Raw genomic sequence first — 12,204 nt, 5'->3', positions numbered from 1 at the left:
TAGGCAGAAAAAAAATCAGCTATAATGAACGCTAACTGTTCCTCTTTTCTGCAGGTGACGGCCAGGTGGATTTTGAGGAGTTTGTTACTCTTCTGGGTCCAAAGCTCACAGCTGCTGGATTACCAGACAAATTCAATGGCACTGACTTTGACTCAGTTTTTTGGAAGGTGCTCATTATAAAACATTATTTCTTGTTATTAAAATGAGACAAAGATGTCATTAATTTGGTGAACTTCAAAGCTATTAAACATTTAGGTTCTTTAAAGGAATAGCTGTTTAAATTGTTACATGCACTGATTTGTTAATGGAATCCTGGATCTTTGTTTGTTTGCATGTGGTGGCAGTCTTATCACTTAGTCAAGTCAATTTTTCATGCAAAATAGATATTAATTTATTTACAGACACCTCATTAGACAATCAGCTGTTCATTTTGACAGTGTGATAGAAATTAGTGGGGACGTAGCTCATGTCAGGGTTGTTTTTGTTGTAGCTGTGTGATAATAGCATTGAAATGCCTGTCAAAAAAAAAAAAAGAGGTTCCAAACTGAGTCTGAAAGAAAGAAAGGGAATTAATGTGAGTTTTTCATATGCTCAGTGCACAAAAGAAGAATCACACCTGCTGAGGGAGTCGAGAAGCCCAAGGGAGTGTTGCATAGCATCGTGTAACATTATATAACAGAATACTAGTATGAAGCATGTGCTGCTGGATTGATCACACAGTGCCTTCAGTCACAACAGCGAGATGAGCTTAGGCTGAGCTTAATTCATATGTGACAAGCTGGGAGTGAGACTGGTGTCTGTGCAGTGATGCACAATATTGACAGGGTCATTTATGTGTCTGAAATGCCAGTGATCGAGACTGACCAGTGATCACTAATTAAGAAATAAAACATTGTTAGTCAAATTAAGAATACATAATACAGAATAGTTTTATTGTTCTGTGAACAAATTTCTCATTAACAATTCTGTTCACATAAAAATGAGAAATAAGAAATTAATAGTAGTTTAGAAAGTAATTACACTCACCAGACATTTAATTAGTTACACCTTGCAAGCACTGGGTTGCCTTAATTCTTTGTGGCATAGATTCAACAAGGTGCTAGAAACATTGCTTCGAGATCCGCTCCTGACTGGATAGTTTCTTTTTTTCTGACCAGTTCCTGTATACCATAAAAAATGGTGGTGTGGAAAAATCCCAGTAGATCAGCATTTTCTGAAATACTCAGACTAATATGGCACCGACAACCATCCCTCATTCAAAGTCATTTAAATCACCTTTCTTCCCTGTTCTAATGCTCACTTTGAAATTGAGTTACTGCCATGTAATTGGCAGATCAGATATTTGTATTAAACAGTTGAAGAAGTGTATCTAAAACAGTGTTCAGGGAAAGTACTTTAGATTACACCAACTAAAGGGGAATGTAAGGGATGTGATAAAGGCTAGTAAATACTTGTTTTGCTGCCTTATTCACCTTTATTAGATTGACTTCAGCGATTATGTTGCATTTGTTTTCCATTTTATGAAGTATTTAAGATAATCTAATATTTATTATTTACTGAAAAAACCACAAAATCCCAAGGTTAAAATGCTAGATCTGAGATCCATGGGGCACATGTTTCGCCTAAAATGAGGAGCTTGCACTCAAATCAGAAATAGGATTTGTTGAGTAACAGATCCACCTGGGGAATCTCTCACTCAAGTTTTCCTTTGATCTAAATGTCATTCATTTAGAAATCTAAAATGCACATTCATATCACTCATATTTTCCATCTTCTGGTAAAGCCTACACTGCAGAAAATATTTTCTTTAAATTACAAGACAGCAGTGCTATTTATGCACTTACACTCTCTTTATATTTTATGCCTGTGTGTGTTTATAGATTTCTGTCTTTGCATTTGTATGTTTTTACTGTGCCTTCCAGCCTGTGTCCACGTTAATGTTAGGTGTGTCTATCCCCAGTGTGACATGCAGAAGCTTACAGTGGAGGAGCTGAAGAGGCTACTGTATGACACCTTCTGTGATCATCTTTCCATGAAAGACATCGAAAACATCATAATGACTGAGGAGAATCACATAGAGAACCCCGAGGACTGCCAGGTGGACATAGACAGTAAGGAACCTCCTATATTTCAGCATACTGCTGTGTGTTTTGTACCCTGAAGTTAAAGCGAAAGTCTAGAATGTAATCAAGATTTTCTAGAGACAAAAAACAAACAAACAAATAAATGAATAAAATATAAATATTGAATAAAAAATAACATTCTGGTTTTTTGTTTTTTTTTTTTTTTTTACTTTTAACTGCATTGTAGAAATTACCATTGCTTATAGGTTATAGGTCCCTCAAGCTATATGAAACATGGTATAGCTCTTCATGGTGTATTTAAAAGATATGACATTTACAAGCCACTATATATAATAATGTGTTATTTATGCTAATGATAATGTCTTTGTAAACAAAGCACAAGGTTTTCTGGGCTGTTCAGGCCCTGATAATCACAGACACTCTCTACACACAAATGGTTGTTAATTGTTGTAAATGATATCTGTTTTTGATTTCACAAATTATCTTCACTTGTAAATTGCATCACATTTGCAAGCTCTGCTGTCCTTTTCTATGATTATGTATTTGTCTAAAGTATGAGATTTCAAATTATAGGGAAAGGTGAAATACCAGTATAAATAGTAAAAGCACTAAAAGCAGCAATAACAAGGACCATAGAAAGATGATGAAAAGACAACAACACATAAAAGCAAGTCTGGAAAAAATGGGGCTTTTAAGAAGGGATTTAAAAGAAGTCACCCTACCTCCCCAGGCAGGTCACTCCAAAGCTAAGGGGCCCTGCTGAAAAAGCACAGCCACCTTTAGATTCAAACTTTGACTTTGAAAAAACCAAGAGGCCTCCACCTGTGGATCCAAAGCTGCAAACTGGCTTATATGGGGTCAGTATTTCTGTCATGTACTTCAGTGAGGAAAATCTTAAGATAAATTCTACAATGATTAAGGAGTCAACAATAAGTAAGCCAGGATTGTGTAATGCGATACCATCTGCTAACCCTATCATGGTCTCTGGGTCTTTGAGTACTTTTTCTTTCTTAAATGTTTAATTCCTTTGGCTTTGTGTAAATAAATGTATGTTCAAGTTCTTTTCTTTTTTTGTTTTCTCTTGACATTTTTTGTATTTTACTATATATTGTTAATTATTCTATCTTTCCAGCAACCTCTGTCTAAATTTTTGCTTAGTATTAAATGTCTACTTTTTAGGTTATCTCTGTTTTTTGTGTATCTTGGTTGTCAGTGTTTATTTTTCTATATATGCCGTTGTTGTTATTCCCTTTTGTGTCCTAAGTCTTGTTGATCTCCTGCTTTGTATAGGTTTTTATTGCTTATTTTCTAGCCTTGTTTATTTAGTGAACTTCATTTAGTTCACTTTGTGTTTCCATTGTGTTTCACTTTCTGTCTGATGTTTGTTTGTCTTTCTGTGTTGGCCTGGCCTGGTCCTCTTGTCTTCTTTAAGTGCCAAGTTAATCTGATTCTCCTATTCTGTTGTTATACACTTCCTGTTTTATTTTATAACTGTTGGTCTCTGTGTCATGTGTTGAACTTAACTTCCCCGCCTGTGTATCCCACCTGTTAGCTCTAAACTTGTGAACCTGTGTGTAATCTTGTCTCGTTCATTGCTGTGATGTCCTCATAGATGTATCCTTCAGCTCTCTTCTCTGCATTGCTGAGTATCTCCTTGCTTGGTTCCCTGTGAGTCTGTCTTTTCGATCACTAGCTTTCTTCCCAAGTTGGCCCTGAAATTTTGGACTTTGTATTTTTGGACTAATCAACTTGTTTTGAATTAAGCTTCCGCCTTCCAGCATCCAATTCAGTTTGCTTGTACTTATATTGTCCCAAATCATAATAATAATACAGTAACAACTACTTACATTGTCGAACAGTATGAATACATTATTAGTTCTTTCCGATTAAGTTCTCATACTTCAAAATTCCCCACAATCGCATTCGAAAACAAAAAACAAACAAACAAACACACCAAAACTCAGCCCTCACATGAATAGAACTGGAGATACCAGTTTCTCCCATCAGCAAGCTCACTCGATTAAAATGTGCTCTAGGTGCTTATCAGCAGTAAGTGAACTGCTGTGCTCTTATAGGCTGCTGTTCTGTAATATGAAAAATATGACATTATTTCTACTCCCCTCTGTCTTTCTTCTCACTCAGTGGGGAAAAAAACAAAACAAAAAAACAAATTATGCCTCTTTATTATTAGATACATGAAATTTGCTGATGATTTTCTCTCAAAAGTAATTTGATGTTTTCTCCTATGTAAATTGTTTTTAAACAATATTTTATTTTATCTATTTTCATTTATTTATTTATTTTTATTGGGGAAGGGGAGATGTAAAAGTACAACAGATATGAACTCTAACTTTACTGGAGATGATTCTGCATCTGCGTTAGACCTAAACAATTACACCTTTGATTCACAATAGTTTTGATGATGTTTTGTCCTTTAATATGCCAGTCAGGTGTCCTTTCATTGGTTTATTGTTCCAAAACTCCAATTAACATTTCAATCTAGATGTAATTATGTAGCATACAAGTGTGAAAGCAAATTTGTTCTTGTAGTTGTATGATTTTGTGGTGAGCTTTTCATTTTGAAATAACAATCAAATGTCTTTCAACCATTAAATAATACCAGATTCAGTGGACCTTCAGCTCATTTTGCTTTTCCTTGTGTCTCTTCCTACTTCCTTTTCCCCAGGCTCCAGTCCGACGCAGCAAGTCAAGCAAACTTGTGTGCGCAAAAGCCTGATATGCGCCTTTGCCATTGCTTTCATCATCAGCGTCATGCTCATCGCGGCTAATCAGGTGCTGCGAAGTGGCATGAAATAAGAGTTGAGGCGTTTTCTGCCTTGACCAGCATTTACTGGCTACCATAAAAGACTGTGAAGATGAAACTCAAAAACAAATACAGACAATCACATGCGTGTAAAATAAAACATGACTGTAGAATACAAAAACTGGAGTCCCCAAGGACACAGACATTTGTCTTGGTGGCGAATACATGCCGACAACTTACAGTTCCAAGGACACCTGGACCTTACGTACCAAGAGACAGTGGCGCTCTTATAATGGACAACCAACTACACATATCACTCTTCGTAACACAACATTTAGTATTCATTAGCTATGTGCATTTGAGCAGTGTTGCATTGAGTATGGTGGCAGCTATAGAGAGTTTAGTGACTGTCCAGTTTTGTATTTGTTCAGTGTACTATGGGGTTTGTTAATATTAAATAGAAAGAATCTGTGAAATATTGTGGGAAGTGTCAATGTGTGCAAGGTCTGGAGTGCACAGTGCTCTGCAGAAATATTATGGGGTGCAACATTGTTCAAAACCACTTGGGGATAACAATAGCTTGGTAAGAAAGTGAGATAATGGTTTATAGGGTTTAATAGGTTTGCAAGGCGGTGGATGTGACTGTGTGGATGCTCCCATTCCTTCACAGGCTGCGGGGCTTTGGTCTTAGCAGGATGGTGCAGGGTGAAGTAGGTTAACTGTTCTCGGGGGGGAAGATGCTGAACTGACAGGCAACTGGCTGAAAATAACTGGTCATGCAGTAAACACTCGACTCTGTCTGCTTTGCAGGCTTGAGACAATGATCATCATCTATGCATGACATGCATGGATTTAAACAGTCGTCTTGACACATTTGTAAAAGTTCTTCTTAATGTATTAATTGTTATGACTGTGTACTAGAGCTGTTTTCGATTCCTTAATGAAAACTGTGAGCAATTGTGTGTGGTGCAGGGTATCAGCATTCACAACAAATATAAAGCATACAACTGCATGAAAAAGAAGGGCTGTGGTAATATACAGTATGCTCCTAGAAAAAAAAAGTCTTTTTTTGGAATTGCTAAGCTATGGACATCCAGGCCTGAAGTCATCACACACTCACGGGGCAGTAACTGAGTTCAAAATACATCACTCAAGTATTTAAAGAATATGCATCTGGTTGGTATTAAGGAAAAAATGTGAAGCAATGTATTTTGTTCTTTTTAAGTGTTTTTATGTCTGGACATGTTGCTAAAGAGCAATAACTGTATGTGAAATAGACATTACACAAAACTCAGTACAGACACGAATCCTTGAAATTGTTCTGCATTAGTTTTCTATAGCACTTCTAGAGCAGATGTATTTGGTGATGTTCAAGGGAAAATGGAACAACTGTCTTATTCATAGAGATGGAAAGCTCAAGCACGAGAAGACTGTATGTCTGAAGCTGCCCATTGACTTAAAGTTTAACAGGGGCCGGATGGCGAAGAATTGCAATAAAATAATAACATGTGAAACAACACACAAAGTGTGTAGTTTAGATTGTTGTGCATGCAATTAGGTACGGTCTGTTGTTATTAATGTGTATTGTACATATAAGCCAACATTACCAAAGCTAAGGAGGAATCTGTGTGGAGAACTGGGCCACATAAGGGCACAATTTCTGAAATCTGATCATTTTGAATTATTGAACAGAAATCAGAAATGCTGCAGTCTCTTATAAACTTGTATTTAACACCAGCCAAAGATAAAAAAAAAAAAAAAAAAGCCCTCCACAGTACCCTGAAAAAAGACTATATAAAGACAGATCTTATGAATATCCCTTGTTAAGTCGTGATGTATTGACCTTTTGATGATACTGTTTTCTGCCCGAGCCTCTACTGTGTTGTCTGAGATGCGAGTGTTTTAAGTGCTGCAGTGCTGTGTCCCTCATTCAGTAGATCTGAGTCAAATGGGAAAAATCATCATTCTGCCACTGCCAGCTTCTTATTAGCAAAAATCATTTTTAGCATACATTTAAGTTATGCTTTTATAAACTCATTGTACCCTGCACTACTATTTAAATGATTCACAAAAAGATCTAATACGGCTCAACAACAATATCTGTATAAATTATTTTGGTAAACAAGACGTTGTCATTGCAATAACTTGGAAATCATGACTAACCTTGTGTTATAGATGGTGTTTTCTAAGCTTTCGGGCACTTGCAGAGGAATTATTTCACCAACAATTAGCCAAATGAGTTGCAGCTACTTTCATGAAATTGTATGTCCAAAAGCCTAACTTCAATCCCAGTTTGATTTTTGTTAATACCCAAAGTTATAGCAGTGCTGATATATATTTTTTAATACTTTGTTTTAAAAATACTCAACTTCTAACTCCTCTCAACCTTATACATCTTCCTTTTTCATGGGTGCCTGTACTACACAGGAAAACAGCTACAATAACCACTGAAATGGTGCCTCACTGTTTGCTTGCATTTGGGATCTGAGGGAGTATTTGGACCCAGTAATGGCTATTACATCAGACTTAACAAGGAGATTGGCTGTTCCTCAAACTTGGATCTAAAAGGAGCCAAAACCACAAACAGGAATCAAAAACACAACTATCTCACAGAGCCAGGCAGGGTAAGGACTATCACATGCACCTCAGCAATTTGTCAAAAGTGTCAGCTCTTAGGGGAACACAGACACAAACGATAAAAGTCCATTTATTTACAAAAACCTTTGTTTCCATTTTGCACTTTAACATGTGCTGCAACGCACAAATACAGCTCACCGCCATGATTGTTCATCCATTTCCAAAAAATAATTTAGACATAAAGAATCACTTTACCATAGATGTATCTATTTTTTTTTACTAGAATGTGATGAATAGATTATTAACTGACTGGCAAAAGATGCTCACATTCACTTCCTATATCACCAGTGAGGGAACATTATCACTGGGGAATAAAGTTATTAATTTGATTTGTTGCCTTATTCTCTGAGACCTTTTGGCATTGTACACAAACATAGAAATCCATCAGACACGGACGTATTATTTATTATCAGAACAAAATGTACAAACCAATATTTATTTTCTTTTAACAGGTGAAAAAAAACTGTACAAACATGTTGGTAGTCTACTGAATGTTCTGCATTGCACTGTACTTTATACTTGTCTTTGGATCTTGCAAAAATGTTTATTGAACATGTGATATCTGTTCATTGACTCCACCTGATGTTCTTCTATGTCTGTGGAATAGTGTTTCACCTGAATAAACCATATAACAACTGTGTCTATATTGTGTCTGAAATCATTTTCAATTTGTCAAATCCTCAATCACAGACCACGGGATAACTCTATGAGATGGTGTGGATCAGTTTCAGTGGTATTGATCGACATCCTGACATTTCAGATTAAAATCCACAGAAAGTGATGGATTTTTTTGTGGTGTATTGAATCCATGGATTGCTTTATTCTATTTGGAAACACCCTTTGGCTTAGAGTGTTTTGGCCCCATCTGTTACATTTATCCCGACAAAATGACCTTTTATATTTCATATTTCCAAGAGCTATAGTCAGGCTGCCCTAATCTAAAGCAGTCTAGAGGGATACTATTTCTAACAGTAACTAACTATAACCTGCTGGCTTGTATGCACATATTAGAATTTTCTGAATTACTTACAGTACTATTACTGTATGACTTAAAACAATTCTATCTAAGACTGTCTTGAATAACTAAAACGGCAGCATGTCATACAATTGAATTATTTTGACACGTCAGTAATTGTCTGTAAAGTAAAGTAGCTAACAATGTAAAGTAGCTAAATTCCAAAGACATCTTGAGATGCAAAACCTATCCAAATACCACATGACTTACTGTATATTATGTTTTTGCAAAAAAGACAAACAAAAAACCCTGTGGATGGTGAACATTTTAAAATGCATTAGTATGTATTTTTTTGTTTCAGCTTTTGATAGCAGTTTAAAAACGACACTATCAACAATAAGACTGATTGCCAAGAAAACTTTCTTTCATTGCTGCCACTAGGGCTGACATTTTCTTATGCTAAATCGCATTGGATTTCCAGCAAAAGGGAAGTATGTTTACAATTCTGTATTATTGTAGGGTCTTTACCTCACAATATAAAGCACCTTCAGGCAGTCTGTGATTTGGCACTATATAAAAATAAATAAACTGAATTGGGCAAACTAGCTTGGAGCAGCTCGCAGTTAGGGTGGACATCTTCAGCATGGCAGATCCAAAATTTTAAAAAAGCCGCTTCACTGGAGGAAGAACTGATTATTTTGTTTTTACACTCATTGTTACCAAATACAAATATAATATACATTAGCTTTTTGAATCAAAGTACATTTAAATTCTCATCTATAAAATGGTATACTATTATACTTATTTATAATAATAAGTACTGGCAAATAAAACTTATCCTGTGGATATCAATTTTTGAACAAAGTATATCCAAGTAAAATGCCTTTCTTTCCTGAGTCTGTGGAACTCAAATAGGTTGTAATGTGTTTTAACTTTCAGAAAGCTCTCACCACCTGCAACAGTCATACGCAGCATGCAAATTATATGCAGAGCAGTGCACACTTCTCGAAAACTGCTCTATTTTTGTGGTTTATAATGATAATGCATGATTGCAAAAAACAGTGTGTAGAAAAAAAAACACAAGAGGCGCTTGGTGCTAACATTTCTGTTAGAAATGAAGCAAGCTAATAAACACTTGGAAAGCCAAGCACTTTCTCTCATATGGACTTAGCTATGAGCTTTATTTTCACTTGTCTCTCTTTTCTTTTTTGAAACTCAGACTTCGCCTTTAATGACCCATTCAACAGTGTCACCGGTTCAGCGCTCAGTATCAGCTGAGAGCACAGGTGTCACCTGGACTAAACGAAATCATGAAAGAAGAAGGTGGGCGGGGTCACAGGCTGACTGGATTTTATTTTTTGTTCCCCAATACAAAACAGGACCCCCCCCCCCCCCCCCCCCCACACACACACACACACACACATTTATAAGTATGGTGCCGCTGACTTCATTTGAAAGTTTTAGTTTCAAGTTTTAAGAGAATTCTTTCAATTTTTTTATTGCTTAGTACAGTAGCAACACTTTTAACATTAGCCACGTTGCTAGTAGCAGCTAGCTGAAACAGTCCGAAATCATGGCCTTAAAAAAAAGGAAAAAACATCTGTGTCTGTTGTTGAAACTGACCAAGCGACCTACGCTAAATTAAATAAGACAACAGGCATAAGGGGTGGGATACTTTGAAGGATTGCTAATATAAGGGAAGAACATGGACACTCCATTCCAACATTTTCTTTGTAAAATAAAGTGTGCTGGAGCCTAGTATATAAAAAGGAATACATGACAATGAAGGACTATTGTTTTTTCTTTATTTATGACTCTGTGTGCTGTGTTAATGATGGTTGTCAGATTACGAAGAAACAAGTGATGCTCAGTGTTGCAATACTTGTGTGTTTGCGACATTGCCTACTGTAATGCTGTTTGTTGGAGACCAGATTAAATCTTTTTTATTTATTTATTTATGTCTTTTTTGAAGCTGCACTTGAATTACTTTGGATCTCTGCCTTATTTGTAAGCTCAGGTTGGTGAAGACATAGGCTCCTTAACAAGCAACCTAGTCTGCAGAGCCATTCTTTGATGTATTTGTCAGTAGACTCAAATAAACTCATTTCTAAATAACAATGTATTGGCTTTGTTTTCTTAAATTGAGATTTTTTTTTCTGTCTTTGGCATGAAAAACTCAAATGTCAGTTGTGTTTATGAAATTACATAAAGGGCACATAATGTGTGAAGACATTGGCCTTATATTCCCCTGGAACAGGAAAGGAGTATCATGATTGATAAACAAAGTAACAGAGCTTACCACTTTAAATAATACTGAGAAATACTCAACATTATTAAATACAGCAATATAAGTAGTGAAATAGAATATCCTTGTATATACATGTTTTTTCCCCTGTATGTAGAAATGTATGTGTAGGTAAGGGGAATAAATATAAAAATCTCTACAGACATGATTAAACAAAAAAAATGAAAGTGCTTTTTCACTTGTTAATCCATCGTGGACTTGCATTTCCACTAATAAGGTTTATACTGTTTTATACTGGTTTATAATGTGTCCACATTTTTTACAACCTGACTGGATAGCAAATAGCAGCGTAAGCCCTTACCCGAGTGAGTAACAGGTTTGTCAATCCCAGAGGGGGAGGAAATCGGAAAGTATTTCATTTCCTTTGTCTCAACATTAATCAGTTTCCGAATGCCTCAAGGTGAACACTGGTAATCAAAAGGAAATAACCGGTGTGACATTCATCTTTTCTGTGTGCTACGTAAAAACCTTGGAGCCACAGAAAAGAAATAGTCCTTAGTACAAACCAGTGGAAGAGCAACAAACCATTATTGTGACCTAATGATCAGTGGAGGTCAGAAAATGAAGCTGCACATGAACCCACAAATCATGGTTGAAAAAGAAGAGGCACTCCTCAGTTTCTACTTGAAGGTGCAGTGCTAAAGTTAGAAGCTTTGTTGTTTAAAACCCCCCCAACTTTTTTCCCTTTAAGAGAAAAGCTAGAGTTCTCGCAGATTTACTATGGGATTGGTGACTCACGGTAATATTATCGCTCAACTGCAGTGCAAAAAGAAGCTCTTATTGCATCAGTCTGAAAGGGGATTTCACTGAAGTTCTGCATATCACTAGTGTCTTTGTTGCTCTGAGGCACAAACTTGTGAAAGCTTAAAAACTTTGCCTTTGTTTCAGTTAAAAGAAAATAAAAACATGTCAGTCTGGTAATGTCTGGTATTGACTGATAATTGAAAACCCAAAAATATAATATATATAATATATTAAATAGGGTTTGTTTGGAGGAACACACATTTAAATAGTGTTTGTTAATAATAGCCATGTAATGTTTCTAGTTATGGCTTCACTTCACATTCGACCTCTTGCCTTGGTGACAGTATCATATCAGTATTGGCAACATATTACAGAGACAGTCTCCTGACATTGTAACATACCTCCTGTATTTTATGAGACTGACATTGTTGCCTGGATCTCCTATGAGTGAAACCGCAGGAACATTCCCTATTTATGAGCCATATTGTTTTTGTGTGTGTGTGTGTTTTGATATTTCACTGAAAACAATGTCAAACAGTGTTGTTCTCTTTTTATTTGAATTTGATACTAAATTCAAGTGGATATTCTTGTTTCAGACAATTCTTCCAAATGCCCTACTCCCTTTAGTACACAAAAGGTCATTATCATTCCCCAATATTGTGCTTAACACATTTAAACTATCCAACTAAATTCATTATCAGGGGACTCTCTGTAG

General features: G+C 36.1%; 1 protein-coding gene across 1 annotated transcript in view; it reads left to right on the top strand.

The window, feature by feature from the left end:
- cabp7a (calcium binding protein 7a) overlaps positions 1 to 8,119 on the top strand; it is a 28,278-nt gene extending 20,159 nt beyond the window's left edge. The window contains exons 3-5 of the mRNA XM_006803853.2: positions 55 to 167; positions 1,961 to 2,111; positions 4,771 to 8,119. Of these exons, the coding sequence (XP_006803916.1) occupies positions 55 to 167; positions 1,961 to 2,111; positions 4,771 to 4,901 (395 nt within the window). The 3' untranslated portion in view covers positions 4,902 to 8,119. The remainder of the gene's footprint in view (positions 1 to 54; positions 168 to 1,960; positions 2,112 to 4,770) is intronic.
- The last annotated feature ends 4,085 nt before the right edge of the window (positions 8,120 to 12,204 follow it).

Source organism: Neolamprologus brichardi, chromosome 12 (genome assembly GCF_056152115.1).
Source record: "Neolamprologus brichardi isolate AB-2024 chromosome 12, ASM5615211v1, whole genome shotgun sequence".
Taxonomy (NCBI): domain Eukaryota; kingdom Metazoa; phylum Chordata; class Actinopteri; order Cichliformes; family Cichlidae; genus Neolamprologus; species Neolamprologus brichardi.
This window is presented reverse-complemented; position numbering and strand designations above follow the sequence as displayed.